The 18,614-nt window shown below is 30.2% G+C and overlaps 1 protein-coding gene across 1 annotated transcript in view; it reads right to left on the bottom strand.

Annotated features, from left to right (window-relative positions):
• Window positions 1–8,509: 8,509 nt before the first annotated feature.
• Window positions 8,510–18,614, bottom strand: part of LOC107448327 (sodium-dependent phosphate transport protein 2B) — a 56,364-nt gene continuing 46,259 nt past the window's right edge. Inside the window, exon 6 of the mRNA XM_016063477.3 lies at window positions 8,510–12,782. Coding sequence (XP_015918963.1) covers window positions 11,740–12,782 — 1,043 coding nt within the window. The 3' untranslated portion in view covers window positions 8,510–11,739. The remainder of the gene's footprint in view (window positions 12,783–18,614) is intronic.

Raw genomic sequence — 18,614 nt, 5'->3', positions numbered from 1 at the left:
ACATAGAGACAAACAAGCCTTAGTGAATGACTTTTTCATTTAGTTCGCATTTGAGGTAAATGGATAGGAAGAGCTCAGAAATCTCTCATAGTTAGGCGGACGGCACATGAACTCTAACATGCGACGCGTCTATGACCACTGAGGATATTTTACGTCAGAACCGAGAGCAGAATTCGTATCGACCAATTAGCTTAGAAGAGTCCTGGTGGCTCAGGGGACAGAGCGTTCGCCTTCCAGTGAGGTGAACCGGGTTCGAATCCCAGCTATGACTGGTCGATTCGAATTCCGCACCCGGCTTGCACTGACCACAGTACTTACGTAAAATATCCTCAGTGGTAGACGGATCATGGGTTAGAGTCCCATTGCCGTGAAGCTAACCGTAAGAGTTTTCGTGGTTTCCCTCTCCATGTAACGCAAATGCTGGTTAGTTCCATCAAATAGTCCTCCACGAAGGCAAATTTCTCCCCCTACTTGATCCAGGAGTTCCCTTGTCTTTGGAGTGGGTCTACGGAGTTGAACTTTAGTAGTCGTAAACCCAAAATCGGGTAGACTGTTCAACGACGGTTATAAAAACATTGTTGGAATTCAAACCTTAGATTATCTCACTGGTAGGCAAGTGCCATAATCCCTGAATCACAGTGGCTTCTTAAATATTAATGTGTATAATTTTTAATTAAATTTTTTTTTTGAAAAAAGGATTATAAAAAATGCATATTAATGGTAGCAATTACGAAATGCCTTGTATTTACATGCACACCAAAGGTACTTCGTTACATTCAATGTATATTTTTAGAATTTTTGTCAAGAATGAAGTAAAAAAAAATATGCGCATTAGGGGCAGCAATTGATACATTTTTCCGCGTAAAATTAGCATTACCATTTTGATTAGTCACTGTTAAATTACCAGCGTTATTAAAAATAATTTTTATTTAAAAAAGGAATATTATTTGAAATGGAATAGCATTGTCATTTTGATTAGTCACTGTTAAATTACCAGCGTTATTAAAAATAATTTTTATCTAAAAAAGAATATTATTTGAAACGGAATAGCATTGTCATTTTGATTAGTCACTGTTAAATTACCAGCGTTATTAAAAATAATTTTTATCTAAAAAAGAATATTATTTGAAACGGAATAGCATTGTCATTTTGATTAGTCACTGTTAAATTACCAGCGTTATTAAAAATAATTTTTATCTAAAAAAGAATATTATTTGAAACGGAATAGCATTGTCATTTTGATTAGTCACTGTTAAATTACCAGCGTTATTAAAAATAATTTTTATCTAAAAAAGAATATTATTTGAAATGGAATAGCATTGTCATTTTGATTAGTCACTGTTAAATTACCAGCGTTATTAAAAATAATTTTTATCTAAAAAAGAATATTATTTGAAACGGAATAGCATTGTCATTTTGATTAGTCACTGTTAAATTACCAGCGTTATTAAAAATAATTTTTATCTAAAAAAGAATATTATTTGAAATGGAATAGCATTGTCATTTTGATTAGTCACTGTTAAATTACCAGCGTTATTAAAAATAATTTTTATCTAAAAAAGAATATTATTTGAAACGGAATAGCATTGTCATTTTGATTAGTCACTGTTAAATTACCAGCGTTATTAAAAATAATTTTTATCTAAAAAAGAATATTATTTGAAATGGAATAGCATTGTCATTTTGATTAGTCACTGTTAAATTACCAGCGTTATTAAAAATAATTTTTATCTAAAAAAGAATATTATTTGAAATGGAATAGCATTGTCATTTTGATTAGTCACTGTTAAATTACCAGCGTTATTAAAAATAATTTTTATCTAAAAAAGAATATTATTTGAAACGGAATAGCATTGTCATTTTGATTAGTCACTGTTAAATTACCAGCGTTATTAAAAATAATTTTTATCTAAAAAAGAATATTATTTGAAATGGAATAGCATTGTCATTTTGATTAGTCACTGTTAAATTACCAGCGTTATTAAAAATAATTTTTATCTAAAAAAGAATATTATTTGAAATGGAATAGCATTGTCATTTTGATTAGTCACTGTTAAATTACCAGCGTTATTAAAAATAATTGTTATTTAATAAAATAATATTATTGGAAATGGAATAGCATTGCCATTTTGATTAATCACTGTTAAATTACCAGCGTTATTAAAAATAATTTTTATTTAAAAAAGAATATTATTTAAAATGGAATAGCATTGTCATTTTGATTAGTCACTGTTAAATTACCAGCGTTATTAAAAAAAATTTTTATCTAAAAAAGAATATTATTTGAAACGGAATAGGATTTCCATTTTGATTAATCACTATTAAATTACCAGCGTTATTAAAAATAATTTTTATTCAAAGAAGGAATATTATTTGAAATGGAATAGCATTGTCATTTTGATTAGTCACTGTTAAATTGCCAGCGTTATTAAAAATAATTTTTATCAAAAAAAAAGAATATTATTTGAAATGGAATAACATTGCTATTTTGATTAATCACCGTTAAATTACCAGCGTTATTAAAAATAATTGTTATTTAATAAAATAATATTATTGGAAATGGAATAGCATTGCCATTTTGATTAATCGCTGCTAAATTACCAGTGTCATTAAAAATAATTTTTATTTAAAAAAAGAATATGGTGGTTTTGTAAATGGCTTAATATAAACTTTGAGAACTGTTTCTTTCTTAAGTTATAGGGACTTTATGCACAAAAAACGAGAATTTTGAAATTGCTTGGAGAATGTTAACTGAAAATAATTGTTGCAAAAAGTAAAAAAAAAAAAAAAAAAAAAAAAAAAAAAAAAAAAAAAAAAAANAAAAAAAAAAAAAAAAAAAAAAAAAAAGTAAAGGGATTTGTTTTAAATAATTTTCATTCTAAAAGAGGAGTGTGAAAGTTTCAGAATATAACCAGATATGCCAAGAAATATAAATCTAAAAATTTATATAATTATTTTGCACCAATCGATTACAATTAAAGTGAAGCTCCTCATATGAATTACTCAATTGCAATAACTAGCGAAAAATGTTTCGATATAAATCGATTCTATGAAATCGATTCTGCATGCATATTCTTAACCAAATGTTTGTAATACGTAATAATCTGATTGAGAATGGGGAAGAAATAATTAAATGGAGAAGAAGTTGTTGGAGGCAAACTCCTCAATTAGATACCCCTGATCCTCCGGGATGTTTCCCTGACCGTCGCCAATAGCCCATTGTGCAGCTCTAGTGTGACGTAAATTAACAACAACAACAACAGATACCCCTGAAAGCAGTTATCACCCCTCCCCTTTAGATTAAACGCACTGCAAGGTACAAAAAAAAAAAAAAGGCTACTAAATAAGTATCAAAGAGGTTTATATTTATCCTAAATTTACATTTTCATGCCATATTTTACATAAATGCAAGCAGATTTGTTATTCTATTGTAAAAAAAAAAAAAAAAAAAAAAAGAATTCTTTCAAGCAAAATATTCGGTATTTTTTCTGAAACGGAAAGAAAGTTTTAAGATTTAAATCATCATAATTCAGTTTATTTATAAATCATAATTAATTCTTGATAAAATATTTTACTTGAACCAAATAGCCACTTGTCAAAAAAATTTAATTTAAAAAAAAAGGTTAAATAAATAAATAAAAATATAAATAAATAAAGTAAATAAAAGACGGTTTTGTCTTTTATAAAGTAATAATAATATATATAAATCCAAAGTAAAAATAGAGTGGTTTTTTTTAAAGCCTAAGTGATATTTAACAGGAAAAAATATTAAATAAATATAAACAAACTTAAGAACCGCCACCATTTTCATATAAAGATCACTATTTGTGGCTGGGACAGTTAATATGTCAAAATTTATTTTCGAAGAATCTCTATATTAAAAATTTATTTAGGAAAAAAAAGAAATCTTCCATATGCTTTAAATAACAAATTGGCTGTCATAAAAAAGAGCTTTTCAATGTTAAGCGAGAGAAGAAGACAAATTTTTAGAGGGATATGGCATATTGCCCGACGATCTGTTTCCTTTTCTTTGGCTGATATGTTCTTTAACTATAACCATTACTCGTCACTAAGCAACTTCATTAGCAATGGCCGAATTCCAGAATATATTCAAGGTCAGCTAGATTTTATTTTTTTAGTTTAGATTCAGCAATTTTCTTTAATTTTTTTAAAATTATTTTTTTAAACATTCGTTAGGTTAAAATTTATGACTTTTTCTTCCATTTTTTTCCAGATTACAAATATTTAAAAATAAATTAAAATGGCAATTTTGACCCAGCATTGCTTTAACATTTTATAGGACCATTTTTTCGAATAATGTAACACTGAAATATTTTGACAATTGAGATTGATTAGTAAAAAGGAATTCATAAATTTATTTTTGAAAATTAATTTGATTTTTAAACACCTTTTTTATTTCAAGAACGTATCAAGAACGTATAACATCCAGGAGAAAATAGCTCCTCAATCTTGTCATCGCTTCATATAACCCTTTCATGCTAGCCTTCATGTTATCCAATTTTTCTTTTGCTTTTGCAGAAGTTTTAGAAGATGACTGCATAAATTACAAGTGGAAAAGTAGCTCCGCATCAGCAATTAATTACTAGAGAAGGCATCAACAATTAATAACTATCGAAGTTGGTGCATAGTACATTTCTCACGGCCACGTAACGGATTTTAGAAAAATTAAACACCTTTAGTTCCTCTAGTACGAATAATGGCTCGTTCTTGTACTTTTACACGTTTTGAAAGATACGGTTGAATCGAATGAATATCTAACATCAGTTTAGTTGTTAAAACTAAATACGGATAAAGAATGTCACCAATTGGTATTAATCACTAAATCGTTTGTTTACATGAAAAAAAGTTAATATTTCCACTAAAATGTTTAAACTTTAAAAGTTTTAGTGTAAATACACGAAAAAAAAAAATGATTTACCGTTAAATAAGATGTTTTTATACCAAAATTTTATTTTTAATGAAAAATTTCTTTTAGCACTCTTTTGTAGTTTTTTACTGTAATTTTTTCATTAAAATAAAAATTTATAAGAAATATGTATTGGCAAGTTAAGAATCTGCTTGGTGCAATGCAGACAGATCGATTTTAGTTCTGAAAATGATGAGTAAAATTTGTCACCAACTGGTATTAATCACTAAATCGCTTGTTTACATGAAGAAAAAAGTTAAAATTTCCACTAAAATGTTTAAACTTTGAAAGTTTTAGTGTAAATGTACGAAAAAAATGATTCAGTGTTAAATAAAATGTTTTTATACCAAAATTTTATTTTTAATGTAAAAATTTTTTTAATACTCTTTTACACTTTAGTAGTTTTTTACTGTAATTTTTTCATTAAAATAAAAATTTATAAGAAATATGTACTGGCAAGTTAAGAATCTGCTTGGTGCATGCAATTCAGGCAGATCGATTTTAGTTCTGAACATGATGAGTAGAATTTAATTTATTAAGTTCTTAATGTTTCGTTGTAGTATTATTTTCGAACAGAAACATTTGAAACATTGAAAAAATTAATTTCATTAAATAAAGAAACACGATCTCACGCTGATCATCTTTGAACTGGATCGTTCGAAAAGTCCTCATTCGAACGGTTGATTACATTTTAAAAGTTAAAATAATTCAAGCGCCCTCTATTTGCTCCGCTCGCAGAACTCACCAATTTCGGTGTTCCGTTGCACTGCTTTCAGAATTTTAGAAATTTATTTAGATTTTTTAAGTATATTAAGTAGTTTTGAGGGAGAAATTTTTTTTGTAATTTTTCAGTTGATTTAATTGCATTTAAGTTTAAAATAGAAGATATTATTAAAAAAAAAATTGAGTTTTAAGCAGTAATAGGTTAATTTATAAAGAAACGAATAATAAGTAGAAATTACAGACAAAACATTAAACAGTGTAAATACAACATTGTTTGTTTATCAGAATGATTCTTTCACCCTAATTATAGCTTTTATTTATTTTTTGTCAGACGAGCATTTTAACGCACTTGGATAGATGCCAATCTATTGTCCGAATTTTTGATGATAGCAGAACTTTAAATTAATAATATCATAAAACAGCAATAAATGAGATTAGAACTAGAATAATTTGTTCCGCACAGAGAACACTTTCTATTGCTGGCATTTATTATCAAAATGCTTGTAAATATTCAGGCAACTGGAGAGACATTTAAAATGTATTCTTCTATGTAAATTTCTAACATGAACCAATTTGAGAATCTAGAAACTCATGGCGGAGTGACTCTTTTTTTAATAATTTCATCTTCGTAATTTACTAAAACTTGTATTTTGTCAAGCTAAAAATTACTATAACTGCGCATAATCGTTCTAATCATTAATATTGACTAATATTGATGTACATCCAGTCAGTAAAAAAATTTAAAAAAAAAGAAAAAAAAAAAAAAAAGAAAAGCTTAAGACTTCTGATTTGGATTCTTCCAGAAATAATGTCACATTTAAGGGAAAGAGAGGGGATGATTGTCTGTACATTTTTACTTGCCGGAAATGTCACATGGTGGGATCCTGTTTTCCCACATTAACTTCCATATTTTTTTGGTTGTCACCAGCGTAAAATTAATAAATGCCAGAAAGGTATTGTTTTCTTGTGAAACACTTTTGAATTTTAAAGATATTTACCTGTAATATTTATTTCTTATCTTACATTTCTGATATTACGTTTTTGATTTTTGGTTTTCTAAATTAAGGGTTTAAAACTAAAAACGTTGTATCCTAATATTAACGTAATTCTATGATTTTATTATTCTTAATACCCATTTTAAGATTAACTTATTTGAATCAGTGTCGCAACTTATTAACCACAGCATAATTATAATTTTTTTTGGAGTAAACTACATTAATATGCTATAATATATAGCCAAGGTGGCTCAGGGGATAGAGCGTTAGCTTTCCAATGAGGCGAACCAGGTTTGAACCCCAGCGATGGCTGGTTGATACGAATTCCGCATCCAGCTCGCACCGACCACAGTGCTGATGTAAAATATCCTCAGTGGTCGACGGATCAAGATCGCCCTATATTTTTCATTAATATTAAATCATAATATTCATATTGGACCAGTTATTATATTACTGGGTACTAGAGTACCCTACCAGAGGAAGTATTTATAGGAACAATAGGGGCTCCCCAATGCCGCCCTATAGGTTACTATGCATGTATATATACAAAATAGTGTGCTGAAAGCGTTAAAATGAGTCCTCTAGCAGTCAGGCTAACCGTGGAAGGCTATCGTGATTTTTATCTCCATGCAAAGCAAATGCGACTTAGTTTCACCAAAAAGTCCTCCACAAAGGCAAATTTCTCCCAATACTTGATTCATGAGTCTCGTGGATCATTGTCTTCTGGATTGGATTCAAAACTACAAGGCTACGGAGATGAACATTAGTAGTCGTAAACCCGAAATTGGGTCGGCTGTTCAACGACGGTTATATTATATGCTATCATAAATTACCATTACAGAGATTTGTTACATAATTTAACGGTCTGCTTCATACAGCTGTGGTTAGGGAAAATTTTTACTGACGGTTGTGAACGCACCAAATTTGTTATAACAATATAAACCTTCAATTCTGGTTGGTTGGTTCTAATGCCACTTGTCACACGAGCAAGCCTGCTTGGTGAAACCGAGCAAATTTAAGGTAGAGTGTGCGATTCTTGTTTTTCAGTGGCGCCATATATGGCCAAGAATTCGACTTCGCCACATCATACTTCACGCCTGTTTATAAGGCGGACCCATTAATTCATTCACAGATCGTAATTTTGACCTGAATCAGAGAACGATCGATCCTTCAATTTTAAATTTTATTATTTTTAAAAAAAATGATTACTAAGCAAAATTTAATGTTCGCTAGTAGATCTTAATAGAATCATTAAGAAAATAGATTCATACGAGATCTTTCATACTATTTGCCAATAGAATTTGACTCAAAACTATAATTTAATTTGAAGAAATGAATGCGGGAAGCTATACTCAAACGAAAACAAATAGAATTCTTTATAGTATATATATTTTAAATAATTAACTTAATTTTCGTAGAAAACACTGTTTTATTTTAGAAACAATTATGGGGAAGCAAACATCGGAGCTGGAGAGCGGAAGCCAACAGGGAGCTTTGCCCTCTAGTAATAAAAAACTATTAAAGTTATTTTTTTGAGCTATAATTTAATAGTACAAATTATACAAAATTAATATAAAAATTATAATTCGGGAAACCGGTCGAATAGTTCCTGAGAAATAAAATTTTTAAATATATGACTTTTTAAAATTTGATAACTCAGAAGCTATTCGACCAATTTGATCCAAAATTTGCTTTTCTGTCTTTTAAAATTGCATGCTTTAAAATTATACTCACTTTTCACTTTCTTCATTATTTCATTTTGCGCATCGAGCGCAAGTTAAATAAATAAGGCGCAAAAATACAAAGCCTTTAATAGTCAATTAATAAATTTATGTCCATAAAGATAAAAATAAAGCAAAAATACTTTTGTTTAAATTGATGTTTATTTACATCTCTCATGGAATTTACAATTCATTTCATTTTCTTATTGCATTTCGATGAAGATCATTGATATATTATAATCTGCCAAATCAAGAGTTTTCATCATAATATGCTAGTTATTTCAAAAGAAACTTTATGCAATTTCCGGTAAAGGTTTCGACAAAATATTAAATTTGTACAACTTTGATCGATCTGATTATGAACCATTATTACACAAAGGGGTACAGCATACCTAAACTATTTTGATGGATGTAATATTTCATGTTAAATAATGAATGGTCCTCAACACTGTGGCAAATTAGATGACAACATTCTTCAATGTATGCTGTATTTCATTTCAATAATGGAATTCTAATTTAATAAAATTTAATTTTATGCACTTAAAGTGTTGACAATTTTTTTATTATACAATGTTATTTCCAGGGTTCGATTTCAAACGAAGAAAATTAAAATGAGAATTTTTAATTTTGACGCTATTCACTTTTAAATAATAGCAGAAATACTTTTTTCTGAAAGATGCCAAAATTAAAAGCTTCTGATATCGACGTTGTCGACATTTCAACAAGAGCAAAAACAATTTTTTTTCGGAATGTAAAAAATAGCTTTTAATTTGGACATTATCGATATTTTAACAACAGCAGAAATTTTTTTTTCTTCTGAAAGATGTCTAAAATAAGAGCTTTTAACTTCGACGTCATTCTCATGTTAATTACAGCAGAATTTTTTTTTTTAATTTCGTCGTTATCAGCATCAACAAAAATACAATTTCTTCGAAAGATGCCACGAATAAGAGCATTTGATTTTGAGGTCATTGACATTTTAACAAGAGCAGAAGTATTATTTTTCTATAGAAACCGAAAATAAAAGTTCTTAATTTCGATCTCATCAATATTTGAACAGAATAGAAATAATTTTTTTCCTAAAGAAGGCAAAGGCAAGCTGTTAATTTCGACATTATTTTCATTTTAAAAATAGAAATAATTTTTTCTGAGAGATGCCAAATATAAGAGTTTTTAACTTCAAAAGTTACTGATATTTAAACAATAGCAAAATTATTGTTCCAAAAGAAAAAAAAAAGGTTAAAAAAGATTTTAAGAACTTGAATGCCTGTAACAGAATTAAACTGGGAAAAAGAAGAAATATGAAGTTTTAGAGTTGAAAAGTCTTTAAGTAAAAATTACCAACCAAAAATAATAATAATAAAAAAGAGCACTTTTCTAAGTGAATTAAAATTTTTTAATGAATTAAGATTTTTCTAAAGCATCTGAGTCAGCGTTCTAACCTTGATTCCATTATGGGCCAAGTTATTCAGGAATGTAATTATAAAATAATAACGATTTGGGTACTATAGTTTTACTATCAACAAAATTCGAAACACTTAAACCACTCTGTATTATTAATAATAGACATAATAACAGTAATAAAAGCAATAAAACCAACAATAACATTAAGTACTTGATGCATTTCAGAAGTTTCTTAAGGTGGGTCAAAATGTCTTAAATATTTTAGCGGCAATGCGGGAATAATGTCTACTACCATCATTACAAAGAAAGTATAGTGCGACTTTCAGGAGAACTCCTCCAGACATCAGTCTTGAGTCGTGGCAGGTACTATGGTTACGAGGAAAAGTCACTTCAATTGGGGTGTGGGGTAAATAGCTTTGTCTTAATCTTGGTATAGGTCAGCGTGAGTAAACTAATCGACACCTTAATTCTTCCATTGCACCTCCATTAAAAATGTGCCCTCACTTGTTACCATAGCAACAGATAGCCCCAGATTTTCAGTCTGGAAGAGTTCTCCACAAAGTCGCACTATATGTGAAATCTTATAACTCTTATTATCTTCCTCTGTTTCAATGGGCAAAATTTGAGTAAAAGTGCTTAAAATTTCAGAAAATCATAGATTTTGTTGACGCGCATGCGGTAGCGCTTAAACGTTATCATTTATTAACATGAATATCTTTACAAAATTTTAGAATTATAATTTAATATATTCTTCGAACGACACCAAAGTTGAGATTAGCTGTTGAAACTTCGACCCAATGAGGCGGCAGAAGATATTTAAATTGTAATTCTAAAATTTTGCACTGTGATATATTCTTGATTTATAATAGTAGCTTTTAAGCACTATATGCAAACCGATTAACAAAATCTGTAGTTGATGTTTTCTGTACTAGGAAGAGTTGCAGTGTCTTTACCGCCGATATTTTCCGGATACTGTATGTATTTTGAAGCCAATTGGCTTACATCTTCCCTGAGATAATAGTAAATAATGAAAAGACAGTATATGCAACTATATAATAATAAACATGCATGGTAAAGAGATAGTTAACATGTGATTTGAGAGGTAGTAAAATTTTAAAATCACTATTAGAACAAAAATAGTTATAAAACACTTATTACCTTGCCATCAATATACTAAGTGTGAAATTTAAATCTAAATGATAATTCGGAATAAAAACTTTGACTCGTTATTCTAACTAACCCTCACTTAAGCACAGTGCACTGCTTGCAAGAAGAACTAATAGAAATAAACAAGTCAAAAGAAGCCAAATCAGGACTTGCAAAAAAATAAAACGAGTTTCTTCTAAATATAGCAACCATGTCGCCTTTTTCAATAAATGACTGAGACAAATTTTCCTTTGAATTCTCCATAATTACTTAATATAATTGAAATCTTATAAAGTGCTGCAGATTTGAGATCCGAAATTATATTATTTTCTTTCATTGAAAGTAAAATTATCTGTTTTAAAAATACCGCTTCGCACTATAAGTTGTAGTAAGCAATTGTAAATTTTCTAACCGGAAGTCGGGAAAGTAAGAAGCTCGATATTATCAACTTAAGCGTTTTTAGTCTAATTTTCTCAATTTTCGGACCATTGTGGCAACTTTCAGTTGGCAACTTTTCCGGGCTGCAGCTAAGAGATTTAAGACACTTAAAAACTTTTTCGATCCACCACTGTATTTATAATTACCTATCTTGCATTATAAAAAAACAATCGCCCATATAAATACTCAATCACACACACACACGGCCATAATCTCAGATTTTCTTTGGAATGAGGAGTTGGAATGCTTAAAATGTGTCCAACTGTCTAGAATTTTTTTTTCTCCGTATTCTTTATCACGACGAAGACCCAGGCACTTTACTTGACAGCTTCAATCGACACATTGTAGGACTAATAAGTAACTTAAGGACTAGCCTAGAGTAGAATCACAACTGCGTAGTAAAGTCCCATTCCAGATCGATTGTGTTATTGTTGTTATGCGTTTTCTTCTTCTTTTCTGGCAAATTGGCGAATGCGCAGTGTTCGAAACCGTTCATGGTGTGGTACTCGGGCCCACACGCTGAGTTTAGAGTCAATATGGAGGAGGAAGCAGAACACGGTTGAAGAATGTTGATCTGCGAGGTATTTGGAATGAGTCCAAGGGTAGGAGCGTCCCGCCTATCTTGCAAACTCTTGCAGCAGCAGCACAGTCTACTAATAGCTCTGTCCAGAGGATCTAGAGAATGTGCCCACATTGGAAGGAATGACCAATCTCTCAATTTTAGAGGTAACAGAGAAGATCGCTTGCGTTGTATAATGTTTATAGCAATGACCACCACAAAGAAAAGAAGGACAGGTCCTCCGACAGCAGCAAACACTATGGGCCCAGCCCAACTCAGCAGAAACACCACGGTGGGCAATATGAAGAACATAGCCAGTAAGTAAAAAATGGAAAACCAGCGGTATTTGGCGGTTACTGATCCCAATATTTTGGCGAGTCGTATGGGTAGGCGAGTAGCTGGGATGGGATAGAACAAAAGTATGCCTGAAATGTTGAAGAACAAGTGGCAGAACGCTATTTGCAGAGTGTATCTGAGCGTGGAGGGTGTAGCGGCAAAAGCGGCCAAGAGGCTGGTAGTCGTTGTACCGATGTTCGATCCCAGTGTTAAAGGATAAATGCGTTCCAAAGAGACCATGCCAACACCGGCCAAAGGCGTAAGAGCTGAAGTAAACACCGAACTGCTTTGTACCAATATCGTCATTCCACAACCCAAAGCCATGACTAGGTAACCCATGAAAAGATTGTAAGGAAAAGGTGGTTCAGCATTGATGATGCGACGGAGAAACATGGCGAATGATCCGCCCATGATGGAATGAAGAAGCTTTACAAGTAGCACGAGGCAGAAGACCAGAAGAAAGAACGAAACTGCTAATAGGAAAAGTCCCAGGAAGAGATCTGACAGAGGAATCATTTCCAAAAGGTATCCACCTGAAAAGACAAAGTATTAGACTTTCTGACATCATCAGTTTCCGAAAAACAAAGTTTATCTTTAAGTGTATAAGGTCTTGCAGTGGATAATTCTAAAGAATCAATATTATAACAACTAAAAGTGAATGGACTGTTTATCATTTACAAGTATATGACCTACAACCATGGTTGATGTATACGCTCATTAAGGATTTAGCGCATTAGAAATGTTCAATTTGTTCACCCTTGGTTAAACATCATAATGATAAATCAGTTCCACTCATATTTCAAGAACATGCTTTTATCAATATCTGTCACAGCAGCAGAGATGTTCCTGTTGCTTTATTTATTTATTAATGGTCGTGAAAATTTTGAATAGTATGAGATAAGCATATTTTACATCTTTTAAACTACGTAATTGTAATTTTTAATGATTAAATAAAAAAACAAACAATCAAATCAGTTGAACAACGTTACGAAATTTCAATTGAAGTCGTAGTTTTAAATTTCAGTTCTTAAACCTTTGATAAGGAATTTTTATTAAACAGATTTTTTTTTCATGCTTTCGCATTACTTTGTATTAATTTGAATCAAAATAAGCGAATTATGGTTATGAATACATGAATTTATGGTTATGAATACATAGCTCAATCAATAGCCAAATATAATTATGAATATATAGCTCGAAACAACGTTTTTTTTTGTTTTTTTTACATTAAAGGTAAAATTTTCCAAATACGGCTGAATTCCAAACAATAATTCATCAAAATTGTACTTATTTGAAAGTATTTCAATAAGTTCAGAGAAACAGGTATTTGTTGAAATTTCTTTAATTTACAAACTCAATTATTGACGTATTTTTAAATATGAAAGAAAAAAAAAAAATTTTTTTTCAAACTAATTTTTTCTTTTTGGATTTCATATTTTAGTCCAAACTTAATTCCGATAATTTAACAGATTCTTTTTAAGTAACTACTATACTGTTTTTCGCAATAAAAAAAAAAATACTAAAATATATTTTTGCTTCTAATTAGAGTGCCAGAAAAAAAATATATATAAGAGACACCGGTGTTCCATCTGCGCCAAGGGAATAATAACCATTCGATCAATTTTGTACTACGTCATTTATACTTAGTACGTAAAGTTACAATAATAAGGGACCTAGTTATTTAGGTGGTATCTTTAATTTTCTTGCTGTACGTTAAAAAAATATTTTATACACTCTGAATAAAAGTCTAAATAAAATTCATTTTTGTAAATTACATATTTCATTTATCCATTCATTTTCGGCCAACCGGATATAATGAACACCCCGATTTAACGAACAGATTGTTTGGGTTAATATATTCTCGTCATAAACAAGTTCAGCTGTAATGCTACATTTGAATGAAACGTATTCCTTTGATTTCCTTAAACATGTTATTCGTTATTTTTATAACCTTTGTTTTATTAGCCTTAATTCTTTGGCAGAGAAAGCGACGCACATAATGTGTTTGCATAAACTGGAGAAGTGAAAGACAATCGTGTACACGTCTTTAATTACGTGTTTGCCATCACGGCAGGTGATGGAAACAATGACAGACCGATTAAAGTACCATTAAAGTACCGCTTTATTTGGCGAAAAATATTTTATGATCAAACACGAATTCCAAATACATGGAATGACGCACTTTACATAGGGAAAAATGAAATTATAATTTTCAGATGTTTTGGAATTGAATAAAATACCTTTTCCACCATTTTTATTTGAATGGCAGAGGATTGCAGACGGATTTTTCTTTTAATCATATTTAATTAAAAGAAAAATAAACTTTTGACAGTAACCACAAGTATTTATTCACATTAATTCACTTCCATTGAACATTTATTCACATTAATTCGTAGCAATTTAGGTATACATTTATGCGTAAGATTTGATTTGTGTTAAATTCGATTGAAATATAAACTTAATGATTATTCCCGGCAGTAACCACAAGTATTTATTCACATTAATTCACTTCCCGGAAACACTTATTCACATTAATTCGTATTAATTTAGGTATCCAATCATGCATAAGGTTTGATTTGCGTTTCATTCGATTGAGATGTAAACTTAATGAATATTCCCGGCAGTAACCACAAGCATTTATTCACATTAATTCGTATCAATTCAGGTATCCATTCATGCATAAGGTTTGATTTGCGTTTCATTCGATTGAGATGTAAACTTAATGAATATTCCCGGCAGTAACCACAAGCATTTATTCACATTAATTCGTATCAATTTAGGTATCCATTTATGCGTAAGGTTTGATTTGGGTTAATGATTATGCCCGGCAGTAACCACAACTATTTATTCACATTAATTCACTTTCCGGAAACATTTATTCACATTAATTCGTATCAATTTAGGTATCCATTCATGCGTAAGATTTTATTTGCATTATATTCGATTGAGATATGAATCCTAAAATCATGAAAAGTTATTGAATGTGAATCGTGATAAAGATACCGACAAATAGAAAAATTATCTTGATCAGAATGTCAAGTTATGAGTGTCAACGGAATCAACTTAAAAACGAAATTCGATATTTTGACAATTTTTCTTAGCATTTGGGGAGTCTTGGTGATTCGGTTTGTTTCTTAGCATTAAATTTGAATGATATATGACGTTTGAAATCACGGCAAATTTGCAAAATATCTATCGCGATAAAGACGTCAACAAATAGAAATCTAATCAGAATGTCAAGTTATGAGTGTCAACGGAATCAACTTAAAAACGAAATTCGATATTTTGATAGTTTTTTCTTATAAATTGGGGAGTCTTGGTGCTTAGGTTTGTTTCTTAGCGTTAAGTTTGAATGATATCTGACGTTCGAAATCACAATTTTTTTTTAAAATATCTATCACGATAAAGACGTCAACATATAGAAGTCTTGATCAGAATGTCAAGTTATGAGTGTCAACGGAATCAACTTAAAAACGAAATTCGATATTTTGACAATTTTTTCTTAGCATTTGGGGAGTCTTGGTGATTCGGTTTGTTTCTTAGCATTAAATTTGAATGATATATGACGTTTGAAATCACGGCAAATTTGCAAAATATCTATCGCGATAAAGACGTCAACAAATAGAAATCTAATCAGAATGTCAAGTTATGAGTGTCAACGGAATCAACTTAAAAACGAAATTCGATATTTTGATAATTTTTTCTTATCAATAGGGCAGTCTTGGTGCTTAGGTTTGTTTCATAGCGTTAAATTTGAATGATATACGACGTTCGAAATCACGACAAATTTTTAAAATATCTATCGCGATGAAGACGTCAATAAATAGAAGTCTTGATCAGAATGTCGAGCTATGAGTGTCAACGGAAGGCAAAAAACGAAATTCGATATTTTGATAATTTTTACTTATTAATTGGGGTGCCTTGGTGCTTATGTTTGTTACTTAGCGCTAAACTCGATAGATATATGAATCACGAAAAGTTTTTAAATGTCTTTCGCGATAAAGACATCAAAAAATAGAAGTAGTCTTGATCAGAATATTAGCTTAAGAGTGTCAGCGGAATACATCAATAATCGGAAAGTTCTATATTTTGATAAATTTTTATGAATTTGGGAATCTTGATGAGTGGATTTATCACTTAGTGGTAAATTTGATTGAGATGCATCCGAAAATCACGAAAAGTTAGCTTTTAAATATGGATAGTAATAAAATGGCATCAAGGTGTAGAATAATTCTTAATTAGTATGTTGATTTATCATTTTATTAGTATAATCTAAATCCATTAAACAGCCAAATCCGAAATTTTGATACATTTTGTTTTCAATTTTTGTATCCTAATGCTGTTACTCCGCGTCAATTTCGATGCAGACAGAAATCACGAAAAGTTTTGAAACATGAATCGTGATTAAAAAACGTCCATGTGTAGAATAAGTTTTCATCTGAGTAATAACTTGAGAGCGTTATCGGAATTAAATATAAACCTTGAATGCGATATTTTGATGAATTTTTATCCATGTGGGCATCCTGATGCATATGTTTATTACTTTTACTTAGCGTTAGATTCGATTAAGAGAAGCAGCCGAAATTATGAAAAGTTTTGAAGTACGTATCGTGATTAAAAGATGTCAACAGGTAAAATAAGTTTCTATGCGGGTGCCATATTTCATGAGCGTTATTTGAATCAACTAAAGGCGAAAGTTGATGAATTTCTATGAGTTTGGTTTCCTTGATGCGTAGATTTGTTATTATTGTTAGCCTCAAATTCAATTAAGAGATCCAGAAGAAAATCATAAAAAGTTTTGAAGTACGCATCGTGATTAAAAGACTTCAACAGGTAAAATAAGTTTTTATGTGAGTGCCATATTTCATGAGCGTTATCTGAATGAACTAAAGACGATAGTTGATGAATTTTTATGAGTTTGGTTTCCCTGATGCGTAGATTTGTCATTATTGTTAGCCTCAAATTCAATTAAGAGATGCAGAAGAAAATCACGAAATATGTTCCGTGATTAGAAATAGTGATTAGAAATATGTCAACGCAGAGATTAAGTTTTTATCTGAGAGCCAATTTGTGAGCGTCATCGGTATTAAAAACACAAATGCGATATTTTGATGAAATTTATCAATGTGAATATCCTGACACGTAGGTTTGTTACTTAATCATGAAAAGCTTTGAAATATGTATCATAATTAAACGATGTTAACGTGCAAAATAAGTCTTTATGCGAGTGCCATTTTGTCATCGCCATCGGAATTAACTAAAAATCCAAATGCGATGTTTTGATGGATTTCTATGAGCGTTCTTGTTGCGTATTAAAATACGTCAATACATAAAATAAATCAGGGTGTCACGAAACGTTTTGTATTTTAAAAACAATCCAGGGAAGAATGCAGGAATGACGTTCAACAATGAATAAAAAAAGGATATGAGTTACAACAGAATAACGCTTTCGGTATTGGCTGAGGAAATCGAATGAAAATAGATCGTCACGAACAACAAGAACTTCTTGACGCCTATTTTTCATGTCGCTTGTTGCGTTTTTCATAAAATGACTTTTTCAAAATTTTATATTTAAAACTTTGTTTCATAATAAATTCAAAATCTGTAAAATGGCTTTAGAAATTGCAAAATAACTGAATCAAAAAATAATTAGTAAGAGTGCTCTCGGCGTAATTAAAATTCTCTTTTGAGGGAAAATTGAGTAAAATTTATTGAGTGACACCCGTCCTCGTGCCATTTGTTTCATATTCTTACGCTTTAAAAAAATGATTCCGAAATTTTAAGTTTGAAACTTCGTTTGATAATGAATTCAAAATGGCTTTAAAAATTACAAAATAACTGAAACAAAAAATAATTGAAAAAAGCTTCACCGGTCGTAATCGCAGTTCTTTTTTTGAGGGAAAATTGAGTATAATATATAAACTGATGCCTGTTTTTCATGCCAATGATTTCATTTTCGCAAGCTTTCATAATATTCCTTCAAAAGTTTAAATTTGAAACTCCGTTTGATAAGGAATTCGAGAACTGTAAAATGGCGTTAAAAATTACAAAATAGGAACAATAAATAATTGAAAAAAGCGCCATCAGTCGTAATTGCAGTTCTTTTTTGAGGAAAAACTGAGTATAATATATAAATTGATGCCTGTTCTTCCTGCCAATGATTTCATTTTCGCAAGCTTTCATAATATGGCTTCAAAGTTTTAAATTTGAAACTCCGTTTGATAAGGAATTCGAGAACTGTAAAATGGCGTTTAAAATTATAAAATAGGAACAATAAATAATTGAAAAAAAAACGCCATCGGTCGTAATTGCAGTTCTTTTTTGAGGGAAAATTGAGTATAATATATAAATTGATGCCTGTTCCT

This window comes from Parasteatoda tepidariorum, chromosome 6 (assembly GCF_043381705.1).
Source record: "Parasteatoda tepidariorum isolate YZ-2023 chromosome 6, CAS_Ptep_4.0, whole genome shotgun sequence".
NCBI classification, from domain to species: Eukaryota; Metazoa; Arthropoda; class Arachnida; order Araneae; family Theridiidae; genus Parasteatoda; species Parasteatoda tepidariorum.
The sequence above is the reverse complement of the archived record's forward strand: the minus strand, read 5'-3'. Positions and strand labels throughout refer to the sequence as shown.